The sequence below is a fragment of the Penicillium daleae genome (genome assembly GCF_028827525.1).
Source record: "Penicillium daleae strain IBT 16125 chromosome Unknown utg000006l_segment0_segment0, whole genome shotgun sequence".
NCBI classification, from domain to species: Eukaryota; Fungi; Ascomycota; class Eurotiomycetes; order Eurotiales; family Aspergillaceae; genus Penicillium; species Penicillium daleae.
The window spans coordinates 2,310,572-2,333,862 of record NW_026623154.1 but is presented as its reverse complement, the minus strand read 5'-3'; the positions used below and the strand labels follow the sequence as shown (position 1 = coordinate 2,333,862).

Below are 23,291 nucleotides of genomic sequence, written 5' to 3'. Positions count from 1 at the left end.
TTTCTCAGAAGTTCAGAGTTGACGACTCTTTATATTACACATACTGCAATAAGCTCCCGTTCCGGGAAGGGGTGCGTCCTGGACAATACTCGCGGCACGCTTTGGGATCAAAAACGATTGAGGTTTAGACGTTAAGATGCCTTTTAAAGATGATTTGAAGAAGACAATTGAAACATATCAAGTCTGTACAATTGATGTCTGTACAAGATGAAAGAAACTATCCGCTCCGTCCACCTCAAATTCACGATAGTGATCCAATTCCACTGGCTACAACGGGCATCCCCCCAACAATCAGTGCTTTGCTCAGCAACACTGTTGGATTTGTACAGGAACGTGTGCAATATGAAGCTCAAGACACATTAAAGAGCATTCTTACAAACCCATTGACTTGACTTCCTGGAACGATAACGCGCCAGTCGTCGTCGATTTGAAGCTCTGTCTTACTCTTTTAGATAGGTCCAACACTTCTAGTTATCCACTAAGCCCAGTAATACCGCTTATGATGCTTGTCAATAACTATTGCCCACTCTATCTGCAGTATAGGCCATATAATCAACTAATCAATTAGGGCTTACACTTCCAAGTCCATTCGAACACTTGTTCAATGTAAATTAAAGAATCCCGAGATGAGCTATAGTCGTTTCTATAAACATACCTCTCTGGGTCAAGGCCTCCCAAGAGAGGCTTCTCAATATTGGTAAAGGCACCGCATTAATTGACATCAGTTCCAGATCTTTATACGTTCTTTTCTTCCACAAGCTATTTTTTACAGTTGTCTAATTGTGACTGTGATGAGGTAGGTTCGTTGCCCCGTACTGACTATCGGAGCGCTCTTATCCCCACGCACCAAATACTGATGAGGCCATGCCGTCTAACGCGATTGGTCTTGAGATTATGAATCTTTGAGCTCCCTCGTACGTTCATTCTTGACAAATATTCCAGATTCCGCTCTTGAAATACTCTTACACTTCTCTGCATCCTACCTCGTCCTCTCAAATCGAATAGTGCTCTTGGAAACCGTCACTACACTCCGGCTGGTTCCCGCCACCTATCTGCCTACGCCGATTACGAGAAACTCGCTTGCGCGAAATCCTGGGCGAGCTATTTGAATCTTGTGTTGTCGCAAGCCCAGAATATGGATCTCTGGAGTGATTCTAATGGCCCCCCTCGCAAGAAAATGCGAAAGGGGACCAAGAGTTGTGTCGAGTGTATGTCATGGAGGATAGACAGTCTTGTCGCTAATGCGTGGAGTACTAAAATCCCCCGACAGGTCGCCGGCGCAAGATTCGTTGCACTTATCACCCAGACCGTCCTGAGACCTGCAATGAATGTCGATTAAGAGGATCTACCTGTATTGACCAGGAGCATAACTCCGACGACCCTGGATCCGCACCAGGCTCTAATCAAGGAGACCAGCGATATAGTCTTCGGGAGCGGGTAGCTCATCTGGAGACTGTAGTTCAAGAGCTTTCCAAACGGCTGGATCAGCCGAGCGCCAACAACACACCCTGTGAGACTTTCTTTGCTTTGCATTCGATTGAGCGCACCTCGTGCTGACTCCCTTAGCCCTGAATCGCCCCCAAACAGAGGCAACTCCACCAGCAACTGAATCCGATCAACTTGGCCCATCCAGCGATCAAATCCAGAGCGCCCCAGTAATGCAGCTGTTTGACAACTACCTTTTGAGCCGTCATGAGGACTCGGATAGCAATGATCGATTCGCAGGATCAAAAGACACATCACCAAAGGCACGAGCAGTACGAGCGGAGCTTGTGTCCCTGCTTCCACCACCCTCAGACATTCGCACAGTCATCGCGGAAACTTCACATCTATGGTGTCTCTGGGACGAGCACTTCCCAGAGCTTCTGGCTCGGTTTGATTTTCCGTTAGAACTTGGCGAGAGCACGGTTGCGCCCGCCGAAATTGCCAAGTCTGTTGTGTGTCTTGCTATTAGTGTCATCCATCTACTGCCCGAGTTCAGTTTCAGTTCTCTACAACAGCCTTTTGATCCGCAAGAGTTTTCCGCTCGCTGTACGGCAGCTGTGGATCGTCTTGTCGTTCGTGACGATGACTTTGCCGCAACGCTTCCTGGCATCGAAGCTCAGATGTTGCTTTCAAAGTATCATCTGAACGAGGGTCGGCTCCGCAAGGCGTGGCTGATCAACCGACGAGCCATTGAGTTTGCGCATCTCGCAGGCATGCACCTGTCTACTCGTACTCCACGGCCTTCGGACACTCTTTTTGAGCGACGACTGAGAATATGGTGTTCTTTGAACACTGCGGATAGATCGTTGAGTCTGATTCTTGGTCTTCCATATGGGGTCTCGGAATCATTCTTCTCACCGCAGGTCGAACGGCGTCTGGATATGGGTGTTAGTGCCCCGGAACAGTATTTGTTGCGTATTGGTGTCATCACTGGACATATGGTCGACCGCAACCAGAACTCAGCGGATATGTGCCTAGAGACGACTTTGAGACTCGATCGAGAGCTTATGGATGCTTGGAAAGCCTTGCCAAACAGCTTCTATGGAACAGCCCCCGGGCCTAATGAGGAACGGGAGCAATTCCATGCGCGGATTCCTTTGCAGTTCATGCCCAAAGTGCTCCGAGCTCTCCTACACATGCCTTTCTTGCTCAAATACCCTCACGATCAGCGATTTAGCTTCTGCCATCGTGAAGCTATTCAATCTGCACGGGATGCTTTGGTGCTGTACAAAGTCCTTCGATCGATGACGAGGTCTTATTTGTGCCAGATGATTGATTTCTTTGCCTTCACAATGAGCATGCTTCTCATCGTTTACCTTCACGGCCACTTTGATGAATCACCGGCTTCTTACCAGCAGCAAGACGAGCAGGACTGGAAGCTTGTAGGCGAAGTGATCGAAATTCTTCGGCAGGCTGCGACTAAGAGGGGTGGATCTGTAGCTGCCGAGTCTGCAAATATCCTCGGGGCTATCTTTCATACCAGATCACAAATCCGGAACTGGACATCATCGGCTACGTGCAAGGTCACGGTGCCTTACTTTGGCACGATCACTGTGGGGGCTGGAACCAAGTTGTTGAGACCCAACAACAGAGAACAGGATGATACTACTCCAAATTCGATGCCACCAGCAGCCTCTTCATCCAAACCGGACCCGTGTCCACTATATACTCCCCCCATGTCTGACATTGACGGATCATCTACCACGCACACGATGGGAACTTCAAATACCCGCAGTCCCATGCTTGGGACCGAGGCCGGGTATCCCATCCAGCCGTTGCCGCAAGGCGAGGATACTTCAAGCACCACTCTTGCGGGGCTAGAGTCCAACACTTTCACAGGGCTGTTTGATGACTTTGGTCAATTCACCTGGCCGAATCCAGCTGTTGATCTTGGGTTGGACTATGGTTGGAATTTGAACTGGTCCGAGTAGGGAACTACAGTACGGTATACCTCTCACTCATTTTGGGGTGAGTATTGCTGCTGGACTGTATAATACTCTGTTTCTCTAATTACTCTCTTAAATTTATTTATTTTTTTTTTTTTTTTTTGGAAAATTGCCCCTCAGAATAATGAGATCAGATGATAGTTTCTTGGAAAAAACCGAGTTCGTGGTTCGACACAACTAAATAATCTACCTGGTCCCGTATAGATCTCCCGAGTGACGCAGTTTCCCCCAAATTAAAGGGGGTTATGTAAGACTACCTTTCCCCCAGCAACCAACGACCTCGGGACCATTCGATCACGGCACTCGTGCAACGGCCTTGTGATCGTCCTGACTTGTTCCGATTTCTACTTGGTTGATCCTGTGCTGCTGCGTTTCCTTGTATGATTCACCTCCTCCCCAACCTCCTCGATCCCGCTTCTCCCACCTGCTTTCGCCACCATCTCAACCTCCCAGCGACCTGTCCCCACAACACCACCTCCAGAGTGCGATAGCAGCGACCATGTCCGAACGCCCGTCAGGACTGGGCCGGACCCCGACAGCACCGCCTATCATGGCGAACGGCCACTTTGCTACGATCGGTGATAACAGTGATGTCACCTCCTACGAGCATGGAGTGCAAGTCATTGACGGGGATAAGGAGTTCAAGTACGACCCGCCGACACAATGCTCTTGCGCCCACCTGCAGCTGCAGGTCGGGCGAGCAATCGCACCTTTGAGCTTCACTTGATATGCTGACAGCTACTCTGCAGTCCGAATTTGTCCAAGTATCTCTCCCTCGAAGATGTCACCACCGCCGGATTCAACTACCACCTCATTTCGGTGTTTGGCTCGCAGTCAACCGGCAAGTCCACCTTGCTGAACCACTTGTTCGGTACTCAGTTCTCTGTCATGGCCGAACAAGAGCGTCGGCAAACAACTAAGGGCATCTGGCTGTCGAAGAACAAGAAGCAAGGCGATGTTTCGGCCGAGGAGACCCGCATGGCGGACAATATCTTAGTGATGGATGTGGAGGGTACCGATGGTCGCGAACGAGGCGAGGATCAAGACTTTGAGCGCAAAAGTGCTCTGTTTGCGCTTGCGACAAGTGAGGTGCTTATTGTGAACATTTGGGAGCACCAAGTGGGTTTATATCAGGGTGCCAACATGGGTCTGCTCAAGACCGTGTTTGAGGTCAACCTGCAATTGTTCTTGAAGGACAAGAGGTGTGTAGATCAATGATGGCCTGTGCTCGCTGTAGCAAGGTACTAACGAGGTGGCTCCAGCACTACGCATCGATCTCTCCTTTTCTTCGTCATTCGTGATTTCATCGGCACTACCCCGCTGAAGAACCTCCAGAAGACCTTGCTCGAGGATTTGGCTCGCCTGTGGTCAACAATCTCAAAACCTGCTGGGCTAGAGAATTCGACAATCCATGACTACTTTGACTTCCAGTTCTACGGGCTGCCGCACAAGGGCTATCAACCCGAACAGTTTGTGACGGAGACACAGAAATTAAGCCTGCGCTTCCGGGAGGGTCACCGTGATCCGAAGCGGGATGCGCTCAAGGGTGAGTTCTCCGAGGGCGGGGTCTTCCTGCCTGAATACCATCGACGAATTCCGGCGGATGGATTCTCGCATTATGCTGAGGGTATTTGGGACCAAATTGTCAACAACAAGGACCTGGACCTGCCCACGCAGCAGGAACTGCTTGCACAGTTCCGTTGTGACGAGATCTTGAGGGAAGTGATGATCGGGTTTGACGAGGCTATTACTGCATTTGAGGATAAGCAGGCCGAGTCTGTCCGCCTGGGCGCTCCGGAAGTGATTGGTGGCTTGGGTGTGGCCATGCGTGGTGCCCGCTCGAAGACTCTCAAGGGCTTTGAGACCGAGGCCAGTCGTTATCACAAGGGAGTCTACCAGCGTAAGAAGGCTGAGCTGGAGGGCAAGGTTGATACTCGACTGAAGGCTCTTTTCCACGGCCAGATCTCAGCTGCCCACAAGTCCGGTATTCGTGATTTCAGCGAGGCTGTGACCAACGCTGTTAAGTCTGGTCAGAAGAAGGGCGGCAACTACGACTTCGCTGAAATCGTTAATCAGGAAACTAAAGCCTCTTTGGAGAAGTTTGAGGAGGTCGCTCGGTCGACGGTGGTGGAAGGTGCCTCTTGGAGCAACTATAAGCAGGAGCTGGGATTGTATGAGAAGGAGTTGGCCGAAGTCAGCGGTCGTCTGCGGCGGGATGAGATGAGACGATTGGCCAGCCGCGTTGAACGGTGGGTTCAGTCTCGTCTTGGCGAGTCAGTGGGACTCGAGTTTAACAACCTCGGTTCTGGACGTGCTGGGGGTGGTGCACCCGAAAATGGCGACAAGCCCATTGAGACGGCTTTCTGGGATCGGATCTGGAATGTGTTCGTGGAGACCGTGCTTGATGCCGAGCGGAGATTCACGGACCGTGCCAGCAGCTTCGATGCTAGCCTGGAAGAGGTCGATGTTGGTCTGTGGCGTCTGCGTCGCAAGTCCTGGGGTGTGCTTCGCGCCAAGATTGACGAGGAAATGACCGAAGGTAACTTGCTGCTGAAGCTGCGCGAGAACTTTGAGGACAAGTTCCGATATGACGAGGCTGGCGTGCCGCGGATCTGGCGCCCAACCGATGACATTGAGGGCATCTATACACGCGCTCGCGAGTCTACCCTGACGCTGATTCCTCTACTGTCTCGATTCCGTCTTGCCGAGACTAACGCTCCTCCCCGCTTGATCGATGGGTCGGACATACTCCCAGCACTGCGACTCCCGACGATGAGGAGGATTTGGCCCCTATTGGCGGTGTGGATGAGGATGAGGGCAAGAGTCTGGAAGAGGAAATGACTATTCTCGGTGATGCGAAGCGCCAGGAGCTCACTGTGCGCTTCAAAAAGGCTGCCGATGGAGTTTACGTCGAGGCTAAGCGGAGTGCCATTGGTGGTATGACCCAGGTTCCACTATACTTCTACGGTCTCCTGCTGGCTTTGGGCTGGAATGAGATCATTGCGGGTGAGTTACGTACGGTTTTTTCGTCCCTTGTCCGGTTGCTAACGTCCAACAATTCTAGTCCTTCGCAACCCAGCTTACTTCTTGCTGCTGTTTGTATGCGCTGTCGGTGCCTATGTTACCTACCAGCTCAATCTGTGGGGACCTATCCTCAAAATGACCGAGGCTGCGTCCCAGCAGGCCCTCGTGGAAGGCAAACGTCGCTTGCGCGAGTTCCTCGAGCAATCCGATACTGGCCGGCAGGCTATTGCCATGTCTGCTTCGGACCGAGCCGGCGCGTCGGGCAGCAAGGAAGAGTATGAGATGTCTGATATGCCAAAGCGAAGCTCTGGCTCGAAGACTGACGACCTGGATGACCTGTAAATTCTTTTCCTCTTTGCTGCTTCACCAACGTACATCATGTACTTTTCTCTATGGGGGTAGAGCTCTTATAGCATTCATTGGCATTTGTTTTCGGTACGACAGCAGCGTACGAAAATTGATCGACGTTTGGCGATGTTTTTGATACAATAAAACTGGAAACTACATGGATACATAGTGGTGCACTGTTAGTAAAACCTGTGGGCTGGACGAATCTTATGGAGACTTGCTCTTTCAGTGGTGATCCACGAAGTATATCACAATAAATCTATCTTTAGAACGCGTTTTCACTACAAATACTTAAGCTTTGGAGAACTACTACATCATATTTCATTTCCAGAGCAGATTATCCCACTTTCCGGTCTCATCCGCCCACTTGCCCGATCGAATGGTTGCGGGGTCATTCCCACGTCAATGGAGGCACGGACTTGCTCCGATATCGTGGGGGTGCTTCTTTAAATAGCCTGCTGCTAGTCTGCTCTGCTGGAATTGACCCGGTTAAAATCAACTCTCCGCCTCCAACGTCGTACGAAAGCGGAGTACAACTGGCACTCGTAATAGCAAAGCACACTCCTAGCTGTCCTCATCACGGCCCGCACTCGACAGCATCCTCCACACCAGATTAACCACATCCTATCAACATGTCCGGAATCCCATCGCTTCCCAAAACTTTCGATGACCTTCCTGACAGGCGCCGGTATTGGCCTGCGCGTGCTGGCTCAGAAGAAGAGGGCCTCGGCATGTTGCGCATCCTAACGCCAGAGATCGTCGCAGAGGCCGCACGAACGCAGATCCAGACTGGCGAACGAGTGTGTCTAAACTGGGACATTGAGAATTTGAACCCACCAGGATTCGGTCGCAAGCCCTTTGAGCACCGCATCAAATGGGTCGCCGAGGGCGTTGCATTCGACGATGAATACCACTTTAACCCTCAACAATCCTCGCAGTGGGACGGCTTCAGACATCATGCAAATAAAGACGGTGTCTTTTACGGAGGCACGACGGCCGAAGAAATCAAAGACACGCAATCTCCTCGCATTGGAATTGGATACTGGGCGAAGAAGGGCATTGCAGGTCGTGGTGTATTAATCGACTACGTCTCCTACGCCCAGAAGAAAGGCATTCCTCTCAACGCGCTCACACGACAAATGATCTCCCTAGACGAGGTTCAAGAAATTGCAAAAGAGTGCAACATTACCTTTCAGAAGGGAGATATATTCTTCCTTCGCGTTGGTCTGCCAGGAACATGGGCAGCAATGTCCGCACAGGAACGCAAGGCGTACAGCGAGCAACCAACGCCACAGCACGCCGGAATCGAGCAGAGTGAGCGCGTGCTGCGCTTCATATGGGATAACCACTTTGCGGCCGTTGCGTCTGATGCAGTGAGCTTCGAGGTTTTCCCGGCAATCAATGAGGAGTATGATCTGCACCATCACCTGCTAGCGGGGTGGGGAGTGCCGATTGGGGAAATGTTTGATTTGGATGAGTTGGCGGCTACTTGTGAGAGGTTGGGTCGTTGGAGCTTCTTTATTTCGAGTAGTCCGTTGAATTGCGCACGGGGTGTGTCTAGTACGCCTAATTGTATGGCTATTTTCTAGAAGGTGAGAAATGGAATGCAAGGTTCATGAATGGGATTAATGGTCGATATCTGACTATATGTAACTGACATCGTAAAGGGCAGCATAGAAAGGAGACTGGAGTATTTCATGGGAAATTGGATCATAGTAGCGGTAAATTTAGCCCTTTTACGGTAGTTCAATTGTGTGGGCACGTCCTTCTCGGCCACGGCTTGCGCGTTGTAGAGCTGGGGATGCGGTGCCTAGATCAGGTTCCACATCTTCATAATATATTGCGATCGTCTGGATCGAAGTATGATTGAGGTCCGAACCTAATCGGCCTGATATTCTTGACAAAAAGTCGAATGTATACTAAAGCCAGCACTAAAGCCTGAATAGAGCGAGCAAGTGGCGATGAATAAGGTCTGAAATTTGGAATAGAGCAGAAATCCCGATAAGCTTTGGTGCCCGTGAGCCTGAGAATACGTAGAACAATTCAATTGATCGAGGTCTATTTGTGACTTTCAAATCTAGCCCAAGGAAAGCCGGTCATGCCACTGAGCTGGTACCATGGATTGTTAGCTCGAAGTCGCCACCTCCACAGTACGGTGGTTCAATAGGACCAATACGATCTCGCCTTTCCTGAACAACAAACTATGACAGTCCGAATTTCCGCCATTCCCTCAGCTATTTGATTGGGGATCCTACAATAAGCTAAACGATCAGATGACTGACATCATCATGACCCAGTCCTGTCTTGCCCTCGTTGCTCATAAAATAGCGGAAGACGCTCGATATATCCGCACGAACGTCCCTCTTATGATTTCCATTCAATAAATACCTACCAACCTCGCAATCAAAATGTACCCAGCCTTGATCAAGCATCAAATTGTGAAGCCTTCGGCGTTTCACATCACTAGGCTCGCGAGAGCCTCGGTCTCTGGCAAAACCCAGTCTAGTACGAAAGGCAACGAAGAATGTACGATGCAAATATCCATATAGATCTGGCACAGAGACTTCATGCTAACGGCTTCTAAATGTAGTCTACGTTGCCACCACCTTCCCAGATGACTTTGATTCATCATCCCTGAAGTCCAACATCGTCGAGGGACAGAGTCAGACGACGAAAAGTCAAAACACGCCCGAGCATTTTAGCGCTGTGAGTAACCTCTATCTGAGACGGTTGGCTCACTCTACAGAATACTAATTAGCCAGGCCGATGTCGAGCGACATAAAACGGACATCTACGAGAGTCTCTATCCAAAGGAAAAAAGCGGGGCCGTGAAGGGAAAGAATGATCAGAATTTGCCAGAGCAGGAGCCCCATTTGGATGACATGTGAAATGAAATTGAATCATGTGTATGTAGTAATTGCTTATGCGCAAATGAAAAGGCCAAAAGTATTGACAGTTTGAGCTTGTTCCTTGTCCAGGGTTTCTTGGGCGCTAATTTGAAACATTTCGCGCTGCTAAGCCAATTCGTACCATGAGGGTACTCACTAGTCCACAGGCACTTTCTTTTCTGAGATGTATAGCAGGCATCTCAGGGCGTTTGATCAATTAGACTGGATGTGAGAGCATCTCGCAACGTGTCTCGGGAGAGAGAAAAATTAGGTGCTGATTGCGCCATTCCCGTCCTGGTTTGAATCCCAGCGTCTAACGCGTCACCTCCATTGGTATACCATGAATTCGATTCCAGCCTTGTGCTGCGCGGCAATTGGGACTATCAGTAAAATTGTACAATCCCCCACCTTCAGCTGAGGCTGGGTATCAGGTGACTGAGATGCCCCGCACTAAGCGCCTTGGAGTAAAAGGCAATGAGGTCCTTCCAGCTCGTCAAGTTTCTCTTTGCAACCTTTGACAAAATGACCGATCCGCTCAGCATCGGCGCAGGCGTCGTGGGCATTGTTGCGCCCGCGTTGCACGTTACTCGGATTCTCCTCAATGATTTGAAGGCAATTAAGGATGCGCCGCAAAACATCAAAGCCATGACTGCGAATATTTCCTCCCTCGATATGGCACTTACGTCTGTCAAGAGTCTCCAGGAGAGTGAATGGAAGTCTCTGGGCCCAGCAGTCGCCAACAGTGCGAAATCTACAATTGCTTCCAGCACCGCTGCTTGCGAGAGGTTCGACGCGGATGTTCATAAGTGGACCCGCCGCTCTAAAGACGGTAGTCTGTCTGTGTTGGATCGAGCCTTGGTCGGGTTCTTCAGAAAGACTCATCTCACTTCAATGAATGGTGAGATCCAAATCTGCCACACCAAGCTTACCTCCGTGGTGACCATCGCAACACTGTATGATTCTCCTCCCCTTTTTCATCATCAACATGCTTTTACTGACGTAGAGTCATATGTAAAGTATGAAGTCCATTCAGCAAGGTCAAATCACAGAAGAGATCAAGAAGCTTATTGCTTCCCACCAAGAAGAGTTAAAGAATGCTTCGCAGGCAGCAGCGACTAATAGCTCAGCATTGGAGAAGAAGCTAGAGTTTCTCAATGCCGATGGGGATCCTGATGATGTCGAATATCAAGACGCTGTCAAGCAGTTGGAAGAAGAGCACAAAGCACTCGAAGTTTCCCAGAGACTGCTGACAGAGCTGTTCTCGTCGCTCCAGGAATCTACACGGAAAGCGACCGGAGTTACGGATAATTCAGTTCATACCACCTTCGGAGCGTATAACAGCGGTGTACAGTCGAGTGTTAATCACGGTACAATCAACTTTACTCCGAAATAAAGAGCTTGGGCAGATACTTGGAGCTGGACTTTGTGGCACGTCTCCCCGAGAACTACATACTTCAATCGGAGCAGTCAGATACAAAGCGTCTTGAAATGTTTGTGCTTAGCAAGTCGAAGTAGTTTATGTTGAAATTCTATATCAAGTCGCGTTTGTGATTTCGTTGGTCCTGAAGATTGCCTAAAGCTGGGTGTCATGGCCCTGATAGCTGTGCTTACTTGAAACTCTGAATGTCCGCATCGTGCCTCTAAAAAGCTTATTGACTAGTAGTAGTCTTCTAATAATAGAACTTTGTGAGAGGAAATATTAACCATCATCAGAGATTGGCTTTAGGCAGCCAAGATGAGATCATCCTGTTTCTTATTTTGATCAGCCTTGTTTGGCCCCCACTCTCAACTTGGCATCGATGGTCTTGTAAGAAAAGAATTTCTCCGGCGAGTCTCTCCATGATGAAGTCCTGCAATAATGGTCTGTCAAACGAGGAGAAAGGCATTCTCCAGGCGATCAAGAACCGGGTGTCGAACATGTCGGTACGTTCAGATAAATCCTACAATCCTGGCATACCTCACGCAGCATTTTGCTCATATCTCGCAGAGCCAGACGAGTGGAATGTGATGAGACTCCCGGCGCATGCCGTAACTGCACAGTAGCAGGATGGAAATGCGACGGCTATGATGTAGTCCGTCTTGTACTTACTGGAAAAAGCGATCAAGAAGTACACACAGCTCTATCACTCTGCCGACCCACGCACAATAGTCCCGGGGAAAGTCCAGAGGAACGAAGAGGATTTGCATATTTCCAAACCTCAACCATACCCAATATGACGGGTTTCTTCGACTCGCGCTTGTGGAATGATCTAGTCCTCCCCTTGAGCCACTCCGAGCGAGCAGTCACTCATGCCGTTGTGGCACTAGCTGCTTTGCATGAAGACCTCCAATCGCGAGGAGCCCCTCTTTCGCGCGAAGATTTAACAAATTGTCGCCAGAAGTTTGCACTTGGTCAGTATGGTCGATCCTTGGCTGCGTTAAATGAGCGGCGATATTCGCAAGATCCGAAGCTGCGTGACGTGCTCCTCACTTGCTGCCTGTTGTTTGTAGCGATCGATGTACTTCGCGGCCAATATGACCCGGCGCTATTACATTTGAAAAATGGGCTTGCGATAATTGAAGAAGAGAGGCAACTCTCTAGCAAAGAATCTGGCGTCCTGGCTTGTCGTACGGCTGTTGAACAGATGCTCCTGGCGACTATGGCTCGCTTGGAGACTCAGTCTGCTTTCTTTGGACTACCTCCTCTAATCAGTTTCAGTCTAAGCTTTACGATTGATTATTCGGGTGGGGCTGATATTAGAACCGTTCGAGAAGCACGAACAGCCCTAGATAAGCTGTTGGCCAGCAGCGTTCGTCTCTTTGTGGCCGTTCATGAATTCCCAGTCAAAGATCGTGTCGCCCATATACATCCCGAGTTGGCAGCCAAACAGCACAGATTAATAGCTCAATTACGCGAATTTGGGCAACAACTTGACGTGTCCATGACTCATTTTATTCGTCTGACAGAATCAAAAGAACAGCGAGGGCTTGATTTGATTCTCCTACATCACATCACATTCTCAGTACTGGTGGAGACTTTACTTTGCGGCCACGATCAGTCAATTTACAGCACATATATCACCAGCTTCCAACGAATGATGATTTTGTCAAGCAAGATATCCCAAAGCTTCAAGAGGGATAGCGCGACGGGCACTAGGCCCACATTACTTCTGGACATGGGCATCATTCCATCTCTGTTCATCATTTGCTGGAAATGCAGGAATTCCGCTCTAAGACATCAGGCCCTATACACTCTTGAAGAATGGCCTCATCGCGAAGGTCTTTGGGATTCCCGTCTGCTCGCTATATTTTCACGGCAAGTTATTCAGCTTGAGAAGGAGGTACTGGCTGAGTCAGGCGATCCAAATACTAGTTCACAGATACTGGACCATTCTCTTGAAGTATCTGATGATCAGTCACACGCAATACTCAAATATACAACCCAGGAACCGGGGAAAGAAGCATTGGAACAGAGCAGAGTCATAACACTCGATAAAGAGAAATGAGTCGTTGCCGCAGTGCCGTTACATAAAACTCAATGGGGATTGAGATGGGAGTAGATCGGGTGGCAGGTTGTGTCCTCGTCAAGAAGCTGACGTCCTGGGAAGTTGGTGCGCTTAGGACTAATTTTATAAAGTCGGATGTTATGGTGCAATATATTTCCACTTACCCGCCCGCTTGACAGCCTCCTCACTGTGCAGGACTCCATCTACCTAGCCACCATCAAATTTATAGATTACTACAACTCGATGACAAATTTGAGGCCGCTTTCGTAACATTCTACCAAGGAACCAATTGTCCGTTCTGGTAGAGACCGAATGGAGGGGAAAAAAGCAAACGAGGCTGGCCATGAATGCATACTTTGTGCCTAATAAACCAGGCAAGAACATCCACACATCCGATCTCACCATGTTCAACTCCACTGGAACTTCAACTCAACCACCCAGCATCAGCGCCTGAGACTTAGACTAGCTGATAAATAACGTAGCGACCAACTACATGTTGTTAATTACTGGAATTATCAAGTTCGTGTGTCTGCATAAATGTCAGGCCCTAGGTGGTTAACTAACTAACTATGGAAGGTTGTCCAAGACTGAGTCAGCATCACGTGTACCTGCAGGAATCTGGGGCCTCGGTCCTTGGTCCCAACAAAAGGACGAACCATCGTGACCGTGACGATTGTGATAGATGATCGACACGGTCGGCATGAGCTGAACACTCCTCCTGGTGATTACCCTTTTATCAGTCGCAATTCTATTCATTCAAATATTCTTGTCTCTCCTTATCAACTTTATGCCGAGCCCGGGGTTCCCGATTCAACTCCCCTGATTAAACAAAAACACCACCCGTCGGGCAGGACTACATCTACTACTCGCTTGTCGATTCAGCCCAGCTGAAAGCAATATCGGCCAGCGATCGACCGCCTGCTCTGGCTAACGGGGGATTCCCATTCTTTTCTTCTTTTTCAATCTCTCAGAATGTCAACCGTCCTATCTACGCTTCAGAATGGGGGCCTGCACGGCCTCCTGGCAGCCATCGGATCACTAGCGACGTGGAAAACCCTGGCTTTGATTCTGGCCATTATTAACCTCAAGAACCTCCCATTTGTGTGGCATGTAAGTCATAATGCAGGGTTTGCCTGTACATACCCGTTGCAATTGGCTTTCGAGGACAACAGGTTCTGCCCTGAATGTTGTGCGACATTGCTGATCAATCTTCCAGCTCCGCCTGCTGTACCATTTCTTGGTCAACCTTCGCTTGAAGCCCAGTGCTCCTTTCTTTCCCAAGGGCAAGGCTATTGTGGATTCACAGGGCAAACCCACACATCCAGTCTTCGTGTCATGGGGGATCACGTCCCGAACTCCGTTACTGGAGACGGACTATAACATGCACAAATCCAACAGCACCTACTTCACAGACCTGGATGTGTCACGTACGGCACTCGTGAGCCGTCTGTATAGCCCCGGCGTCGGCCTCGTGAGCAAGGAGCTGGACAGGGAGTTCCTGGAAGCTGCTAGAAAGGAGGGCAAGCGTGCACCTAAGCGCAAGCCGATCATTATCGTGCTTGGATCTGTATATTGCAGCTTCAAGCGAGAGATCAAGCCCTTTGAGCTGTATGAGGTGCATTCAAAGGTCATCTCTTGGGATAAGAAATGGATGTACATCCTATCCTCTTTCCTGCGTCCCGCCAGCCGAGCCGGTGGCGAGAAGACCTTGCTGGCGACGGCGGTGAGCAAGTACGTTGTGAAGAAAGGGCGATTGACGGTTGCGCCGGAGCGTATCCTCCGTCTAGGTGGTTTTCTGCCCACGCCGCCCGTCGAAAACCAGACTATCAGTGGCGCTGACTCGTCAACCGAAGCTTCTGCCATCGGCACTCCCGCCAGTGGTGAAGGGATCACTGCTACTGGAGGAGTGGATGGTTCTCTTGTGCAGGAGGTCCTGAAGTTGAGTGATGGTCAGATTCCTAGTCGCGAAGCTCTCGAGGAGCAGCAGAAGGCTAACTCGGACTCATGGAGCGCCGAGGAATGGACGTGGGAGCGCATCGAGCAGGAACGGTTGCGCGGGTTGGCGGTCGTTGATGGATATATCAACTTGGATGAGCAGTTAAATGGGCAGTGGGCATAATAATAATTCATAGATTTCGGCCTCTCGGGATAGATATTGACCAAGATGTATTGATAATTGTCAACTAAACCCTTGCAAATGCTTAAATTTTTCACGTCAACGGAAAACGTCGAGAAATGAGGAGTGACGGACGGTATTGCTTACTAAATTTATGAATCCAGAGTAGAATAGCGATCTCTGTATCTGGGTGTGAGAGTCCCTTATCAATCTTTAGAACGATGGTTCGACGCAGCGATAGACTCGGGCAGTTTTAGTAGTGCTAGCTCGAATCCGTATATTGGCTTTTTGAGAGACAGACTACCCATCTGCCACGGGTTGATAGAGTGGCAGGTTATAAATCCAATCTTTGCACATCCTTCATTGATGTACTATGTCTTGGTCCATTGTATACTCTCATAATCGAATAGCACACCTGGAAGCGCGCTTATGGCACTGTGCGAAGCACATGCTGTAGAATTGAGAGGGAAGGAATGACAAGCGCAGTCTAGCTAACCTAAGAACACTATCCACTCGAAGACTACCTATACTAGTAAGATTCTCAAGTCTTTCCGTTGAATAAATATTTATCCGTGAGATCGAATAAATAGCATAGCACCACCATCAGCTCCGGCAGTATCCGAATGCTGAGCAAAGACCTCTTGTATTTGATACGCCTTTGGTGACCGAAATATTGTCGTAAGCTCCGTGTAACATCCACCAAATACCGTTATGTATGGTATGTAGTAATCTCTTATCTCACGTGACATCACCTGACCATATCCATCGACTTGTCCGTTGCAACAGCAGTTCGCAGCTGCAGTCGCTCAAGCTGAGCTGTGATCGTCTCCTTTCTTCTGCTCAAACTTTCGAACATTCGTTGACAATTGCGTATTCCAAGGTAAGTGATACTGCATCCGATTTTGGGGTGTTCCAGGCATTGTTCCTTCATATCCTACCCCTTTCCCTTTGCACCAAGCCCGGGCATCACATTTAGCCGTCGAGACCAAGACCGGCTGAAGCGCAGAGAGTCCAGCCGTCGCGGCAACTCCTTCACCATCAGAAGCCCACTTTTCCCGTCTGATCGGACGGCCCCCATCCCTGCCATACTACTGGATTGTGATTCGTCCAATCCCAATCCCAATCCCCATTTCCTCACCCTGATTCTCATTCTTCGCTCCCTGCCCCCTGCTCAGAGAAATCAGGCCATCGTGCACTGCACCCACTCCACCCTCGCCCCAGCACCTGCATGGTTGGCCCACTCTTGGTGGTCTAACTTCCTACCCTCCTCTTTCTCTATGGCTCCTGGCTCCTGGCGCCTGGCGAACTTGGTCTAGCACCTTGTGTTCGTGATTGCAGTCTTATTGGAACGGGTATCGACTGGTCCATTTTTGGGGAAACTCCAACCGCTTCCTTTTCTCTTCCCCTTGTTCTTCACCTCCTGCCTCGCAGGAGACTGGTCGCCATTTGATCCTTTCTAATTGGCGCTTTGAACTAAACCCTTTTGCTTTGGCCCTTCCGCCCTAGGGAAAAAAGAGCCTCCGATCTGACCTTATCGCGCGATCGTCCTCCGTACCACCTACGTCGACTCCTATCGCAGTCTTTCACGACCATCCTCTCATCCCTGCGAAGCTTGTCAGTCCTTTAACAGTCCACGTTTACGTCCTTTACCTACTCCGGCTTGCCGATCTCTGTCGCTTTCCCCGACCGCTGGGAACCACACCCTATCGCCGTCGATCAGCGGTCGCTTTATTCGACGACGGCACCTGAATCTTTCGCCTCCTTTCTTACATACCTTTTTCTTTCTGCTGTTCACGATGGCGGCAACTCTGGATCCGCCTCGCCTGGAAGTTTCAGGAGGGGGTAATATCGTCGAGTTCGATTCCGTTTCCATCACACCTCCCCAGAGCGCCCACGGCAAGAAGGCTGCGCCTGAAGGGGTTCCCTCGGAGTTGTCAGACCTCGAGCTGGATTCAAAGTCCACCTCAGTGCCTGGAGAACCTTCGATCAAGAGGGAGCAATTAGAAGAAGCAGAGCTTGTCGAAGATATTGAACCTGACCATTACTATGGCGGTGGGAAAATTCCCGTCTTCAAGCCAGTGAGTAACCCTTAATTCGCCAAAATGTCTCCATCCGTGACAGTTAGATCGCTCCCGCAAACTAGCCTTGACTCAAATGGAGTTGCTGTGACTAGGATAGTCCCACTAACAAGCAACTTATCTCTCCAGACAATGGATCAGTTCCGCGACTTCCAGTCCTTTATCAATAAGATTGATAAGTATGGAATGCAGGCGGGAATCGTGAAAGTGGTTCCCCCGAAGGAATGGTGAGTGCTTCGAACAACCCAGGACAATGTAGATGGTTGTGCTCATATCCTCCTTCTTTCGAAGGACCGAATCACTCTCACCATTAGATGATGCGGTAAAGACAATCCGTGTGAAGAATCCAATCATGCAGGAGTTTCATGGGTCGCACGGGACATACACTCAGGCCAATATTGAACGACAGCGCACATACAATTTGCCCCAGTGGAAGGGCCTGTGTGAAGAGAGTAGCCATCAACCGCCCGCTCGCCGTGGAGAGAGACGTCGAAATCAAGAACGTGTCAATCGACCAGCTCCCACCCCACGGCCCCAAGCACCTCGCCCCGAGGGTCAGAAGCGTCGACCTGGCCGACCTCCCAAGCGTGGAAATCAGGTCAAAGTTAAGGACGAGCCTACCGATGATGACGCGGAAAAGTCCCGGCTCGAAGGCCCTCCGACACCTGTTTCGCCAGAATCACTTCCAGTTGAGACCAAAAGCGAGGACTTGAGCGATGGTGAATCCCTTCCCGCTGCCAAGCCGAAGGGTAGACAGCCCAAGTCTGTAACAGCACGCCGCAAGAATAACCGGGGTGAGACTGTTGACCATGTGGACGAAGAGGCCTTCAAGGAGTTTGATTATCGCATCCACGATAACGAAGATTACACCGCGGAGAGATGTGAGGAGCTAGAGACTGCCTACTGGAAGTCCCTGATGTTCAACAATCCGATGTATGGCGCAGATATGCCAGGCTCACTCTTTGATGACTCCACCACCTCTTGGAACGTGGCCAAATTGCCCAACTTGCTTGATGTTCTTGGACAGAAAGTGCCCGGTGTCAACACGGCATATCTGTACTTGGGAATGTGGAAGGCTACGTTCGCGTGGCACTTGGAAGACGTGGATCTCTACAGTATCAACTACATCCACTTTGGTGCCCCGAAGCAGTGGTACAGCATCTCACAAGAGGACGCCCCCAAGTTTGAGGCGGCCATGCGCAGCATCTGGTCCAGTGATGCCAAGAATTGTGATCAATTTTTGCGCCACAAGACCTACTTGGTCTCCCCAGCTTGCTGAAATCTCAGTATGGTATCACTGTCAACCGACTGGTCCACTACGAAGGAGAGTTTGTCATAACCTTCCCGTACGGTTATCACTCCGGGTACAATATTGGCTACAATTGTGCCGAATCTGTCAACTTTGCAACGGAGCGCTGGTTGGACTACGGTCGTATCGCCAAAAAGTGCAATTGTGAAGCCGACAGTGTCTGGATCGATGTGGATGAAATCGAGCGCAAACTACGCGGCGAGGCCACTCCCGATTACTACGGGGACTACGATAGCGAGCTTGAAGGTTTCGATGGTGCTTCAGATATGCTCACGCCTCCACGCAGTGTGCCTGAGAAGTCCTCCACCCGTGGGCGAAAGCGGAAGAATGCGGGTGACGGGCCGCGAACCAAACGACTTAAACTCCACCTTGAAGGCCCGCGGAAGATCCCATGTCTCCTGTGCCCGAACAACCTTGATTATGAGGATCTATTGCCAACTGAAGATGGCAAGGGACATGCTCACCGTCGGTGTGCATTGTTCATCGAGGAGACCTCCATCCTCCGTGATTCGTCTGGTAACGAGGTAGTCTGTGATATCGACAAGATTCCCAAGGCCCGCCTGGGTCTAAAATGTCTTTTCTGTCGCGAGGTCCGTGGTGCTTGTTTCCAATGCAACTTTGGCAAATGCACACGTGCCTATCATGCCACATGTGCACTTCTGGCGGGCGTTCAGGTCGAGCACGGTGCGATTGCTGTCATTGCCGATGATGGTCAACAATACTCACTCCCGAGTGTGGACCTCAAGTGCAAATTCCACCGTCAAAAGCGACCCGCGGGACTGCTGGTGGAATCATCCGATCTGGATCGCCGGGTTATTGAAGCTGCTAGTCGTCTGGCGCAGGGAGATTTGATTCAGTTCCAAGCTGACAAGGAGATTAATGGCGCCATTGTGTTAGAGAACCGCCCGGAGGAACGGAGTCTGTTATTGAAGGTTCTGCCACGAGGGTAAGTTCTTCGACCCCCACCGAGGGGGTTTCATTGCCCCGAACCTCCCGAACAATACCCACGCCCAATCAATAACCCCCCTCCCCCTTTGGCCCCCCCCTCTCTCGCATGCTACCCAAAACGAATTACCCAATACTGATAATTGTCAACAGAGATGTCATTGAGATGCCTTACCGCTGGATGCTGGTGGTACGCAAGAGCAACTTCGTGCCCCTCGCACTGGGCATCCAACCCCTCCCGGCCCACTTAGCGCGGAAGCCCGACTCGAGAAAGGAATTGGAGGCTGCCGTTCCGGTCGCAGGCAGTGCATTTGGCGACAGTCGATCTCCCTATCAATGGGCTGAATTCGAGACGGTGGATGAAGCTAAAAACCAATTCGCCCCACCCGTCAGAGTGAACTTGGCTCAAGAAGAGCAGGTGTGGCATTACCTGGGCACGCATTCCACCGAGAGTAGGGCACAGTATACGCACAACCCTAGCGTGCCCGTCCACAACCCGCGGGCCAATTTCCTGGACAGTGTCAAGTCGCTTGGCGTGGCTGGTGGTGTCAATGTTCGTGCATCGAAGATCCCCCCCCACCGTCCATTCCATTATGCTGCCACCGCTCCTGCCCCTCCTTACCAGCAAAATCTTTACGCCCAACACCGACCACCGCTGCTGCTGCTACAACAACAACAAAACCAACATCTCCTCCAGTCAGCCTTGAACGCTGCCAACTTCGTCGCCCCTCACCTACAATCTTCCTCCTCGTCATCGCCCCGACCGCCTTCGTCCACCGCCTCCTCCTCCCTGCAGCACCTTGCCCCTCCCCCTGCCCCTGCTGCTGCTACTGGTGCTGCTGCTGCTGGACCTGCGATGCCGTCGGCCTTTCGAACTCTACCGAATTCATCTATCCGCCATGCCCCCTACCCCACGGTCGCCAAATCGCATGCTCAGCAGCAGCACCACCTCACTTCCACCAATACCTTTGCCAACGTTCGTGACCTCATCGCCCGTCGCCGCCTCGCCCAGATCACCGAACATGCCAATGTGTTCGCTGGGTACACGATCGTCAGCCCGGAATTGGTGGTAGAAACCCTGTTGGGGCCTATGGGATCGATCCCTCCGCTCAATGGTCTTGAAAAACTGGAGCTGGCCATGGCCCAGCAGCGTGTGCAGCCCAGGGCTGCCGATGGGACCTTGCTGCCGCCGCAGACGCTCAACATGCGGGCAGATGAGGTCGCTCGGCTTCTTCAGATGCTCCGATTCTCGTTGGTCAGTCACCGAGAGCGATTGGATGTCATCCAAAAGAAGGAGTCGGAAGGGGTGAAGCAGGAAATTGTCGATCAAGGAAGTGTTGCCGCGGCGAGGATGCCGGGTAAATATGCGTTCCTGGATCAGCAACGAGCCAAGGCCCCCAATGTGTATCAGTCCCCGTATAATATGCCGTCTGGTCTCTCCGAGTATGCGAAGACCACGTACGGATTGATCCCGTCGCCAGATGAGCCGCCCAAGTCATCCCTGGCCAATGACTTCTTTGCCAGCCTCTCCCAGGCGGAGCAGGAGAAAATCATGAAGACGTGCGGGAGCTTTGTGCAACGTGCCATCGAGCGGTCGACCAGTCATAGTCGGCATAGCTCAACGGCGTCGAATCTGCGATTGTCATCGGCCCTTGCACAACAGACGGAAAACCCGACCATTGACATAACGACGGTCGACGATCCCCCGCTCTCCGGTCTGGACATGCCTCTGCATGCCGATTCCCCCTGCTCCAGTTTTGGTCGGTCGCATATGCGATTCCCGTCACCTAATGACTTCCCCACTCACGGCCCCGACCCCCAACCCGATCATCATGATCTATTTGGTGATCAACAGGCCAATACTCGGTTCTGGCAGAACGGGCCGTGGGTCGCTGGTGACGGCAACACGCCGAACGAAGAGAATCGGCCCTTCTTCGGGCCGCATCTCTTCGGGCCTCATGAGCGACTCAAGCACGACTATGCTTCCTCTGATATCTCCTTGGGCAAAGGGCCCGGCTCCCTACATTCAGTCGACATGGCCGGGTTTGGTCCCGATGCGGCCGACGATCTCCTGACGGGAGGGCTCAGTCCCTGAAGTACGTGATCGACTGCGATCCTCGATTCTCGATCTCGCCGAGCCCTCCTTCGACCCTTGTACCTTCCCATTGTCTACCACTTCTCCCGCGCTTTGCCTTCCCTGCGACTATACTGCATTTTCCTCATGTAACGACTTCACCGGATTGACGACTGCATGAATGGGCGTTTTCTTCTGCTCTTCTCCCCCCCCTTTTTGTCGTTCCTGACCTCGATTCACGATCGTTCCGCACGACACGGGTCATGTTTCTTACGATTTTTTTTTTTCTGGAGTTGATACTAGCTGGCTGGTTACGACTCAGCGTTTGTTCTGCTTGTTATTCTTTTCTCTTCCCCTGCTGTTCCCCAACAATCCCTCTCCACCTCTTTGTGGATGCGGATCCCTATCAAAATGCTACTCGGGTTGAGTGTTCCCACCAGAGTGGCTGTATAGACTTGGAGTCCGTTGACACTCTCCTGATTTGCTTCCCCTTCAAAAAATCCCCCCCCCCAATCCGCCCCTTTCCGCTCCATCCCGATTTCTCCTCCATTCTTCTTTGCCGCTTCGCCCTCCCACTTACATCCCGCTCCTCTCCCCCGATCCGCTCCCCACTGTTCGATATTTTAGGGCCTACTTCCGCCCGCCGACTCCGATGATCGACCTAGATCTCCCTTCCAGATCTCGCTCTAGATCTGTCTCCCATGTCCGAGTAGATACTCAAACAAGAAAAAAATTACTCCCTCCAAACCCACCGGACATATGTGCACCGCCCCATTTCCATGTTTGATACCCCCCTTTTTTCGCACCCTCGCACTTGGGACATTGGCCGTGTGGCATCGGGAATATCTTCGTCCAAGCTTCGTTCTGTTGATTGCCCGGCCTGGTTCCCTCATCCCTGTTGTTTCTCCGTTCTGAGTTGGTGTTGATTATCTTGGCGCTCATCGATGGCCCCGTGCGCTCTTCGGGGCGGCCATCTTATTCCGATGTGGCAGCCGTCACCCCGTGGGTGACTTATTTTTTTCCGTGATAGTGAAAATCACAAAATGTATTCAAGTATAAGTTCAGTCTTGTGGGTATAGCGTAGATAGTAACTACCGGAGCTGGTAGGCACTATATAAGCCAGCGATATGGACGACGGAACCAATCCACTTTTGGGTGGGCCGAGTTTCCAAAGAAGACTGGGGCCACGCGACACCCAAGGAACTGGCAAAGATAGCTTATCTGGCTGTGACTAACGATCAACTGTTAAGTTAGTTAACTAACCTAACTAACTAAACTAACTATGAAGTAGTAAGTACTACATACCAATGGAACTACTCTACGGAGTACTCCGAACTGATAGCCGCTCGAAGGATCTCCAACCTACCTGCTCCTATCGGCTTCAAGGACCCAGAGTTTCGCCCGACCGTTGGACCCTGATAAGCCGTGTCTCGGACTGGGTGGCCTTCCACGGGCCCTGGAGCCTATTGGGAGACCCTTCCTGGTCCCGCCAACGAGCGTCCTCACGAGTAAGCCCCAAAACCTTTTTGGACGCCCACCGCGCGCTCTCGCGGTCTCGGACCGCGATGTTTGCCCCCGTCTATCACGTTTATC

At 51.0% G+C, this 23,291-nt stretch overlaps 8 protein-coding genes across 8 annotated transcripts; all 8 read left to right on the top strand.

Annotated features, from left to right (window-relative positions):
• Window positions 1-1,135: 1,135 nt before the first annotated feature.
• N7458_006572 (uncharacterized protein) lies at window positions 1,136-3,416 on the top strand (the record flags this gene model as incomplete). Its single annotated transcript, XM_056909954.1, has 3 exons — window positions 1,136-1,208; window positions 1,271-1,510; window positions 1,567-3,416. 3 exons carry the CDS (start codon window positions 1,136-1,138, stop codon window positions 3,414-3,416), a joined length of 2,163 nt encoding a protein of 720 aa, XP_056765658.1.
• A 514-nt stretch (window positions 3,417-3,930) lies between these two features.
• sey1 (dynamin-like GTPase SEY1) lies at window positions 3,931-6,797 on the top strand (the record flags this gene model as incomplete). The annotated part of the gene is given in 5 exon segments (XM_056909953.1): window positions 3,931-4,076; window positions 4,181-4,633; window positions 4,694-6,169; window positions 6,187-6,437; window positions 6,496-6,797. The coding sequence occupies 5 exon segments, from the start codon at window positions 3,931-3,933 to the stop codon at window positions 6,795-6,797; spliced, it is 2,628 nt and encodes an 875-aa protein (XP_056765657.1).
• A 638-nt stretch (window positions 6,798-7,435) lies between these two features.
• N7458_006570 (uncharacterized protein) lies at window positions 7,436-8,392 on the top strand (the record flags this gene model as incomplete). The annotated part of the gene is made up of 1 exon (XM_056909952.1): window positions 7,436-8,392. The coding sequence occupies one exon, from the start codon at window positions 7,436-7,438 to the stop codon at window positions 8,390-8,392; it is 957 nt and encodes a 318-aa protein (XP_056765656.1).
• An 819-nt stretch (window positions 8,393-9,211) lies between these two features.
• N7458_006569 (uncharacterized protein) lies at window positions 9,212-9,691 on the top strand (the record flags this gene model as incomplete). The annotated part of the gene is made up of 3 exons (XM_056909951.1): window positions 9,212-9,329; window positions 9,394-9,509; window positions 9,566-9,691. 3 exons carry the CDS (start codon window positions 9,212-9,214, stop codon window positions 9,689-9,691), a joined length of 360 nt encoding a protein of 119 aa, XP_056765655.1.
• Window positions 9,692-10,213: 522 nt separating this feature from the next.
• Window positions 10,214-11,084, top strand: N7458_006568 (uncharacterized protein; the record flags this gene model as incomplete). Its single annotated transcript, XM_056909950.1, has 2 exons — window positions 10,214-10,644; window positions 10,709-11,084. 2 exons carry the CDS (start codon window positions 10,214-10,216, stop codon window positions 11,082-11,084), a joined length of 807 nt encoding a protein of 268 aa, XP_056765654.1.
• An 820-nt stretch (window positions 11,085-11,904) lies between these two features.
• Window positions 11,905-13,176, top strand: N7458_006567 (uncharacterized protein; the record flags this gene model as incomplete). The annotated part of the gene is made up of 1 exon (XM_056909949.1): window positions 11,905-13,176. The coding sequence occupies one exon, from the start codon at window positions 11,905-11,907 to the stop codon at window positions 13,174-13,176; it is 1,272 nt and encodes a 423-aa protein (XP_056765653.1).
• A 972-nt stretch (window positions 13,177-14,148) lies between these two features.
• N7458_006566 (acyl-CoA thioesterase) lies at window positions 14,149-15,295 on the top strand (the record flags this gene model as incomplete). The annotated part of the gene is made up of 2 exons (XM_056909948.1): window positions 14,149-14,286; window positions 14,393-15,295. The coding sequence occupies 2 exons, from the start codon at window positions 14,149-14,151 to the stop codon at window positions 15,293-15,295; spliced, it is 1,041 nt and encodes a 346-aa protein (XP_056765652.1).
• Window positions 15,296-17,088: 1,793 nt separating this feature from the next.
• N7458_006565 (putative jumonji family transcription factor) lies at window positions 17,089-21,719 on the top strand (the record flags this gene model as incomplete). The annotated part of the gene is made up of 5 exons (XM_056909947.1): window positions 17,089-17,370; window positions 17,500-17,597; window positions 17,662-18,599; window positions 18,623-19,625; window positions 19,778-21,719. The coding sequence occupies 5 exons, from the start codon at window positions 17,089-17,091 to the stop codon at window positions 21,717-21,719; spliced, it is 4,263 nt and encodes a 1,420-aa protein (XP_056765651.1).
• Window positions 21,720-23,291: the final 1,572 nt, after the last annotated feature.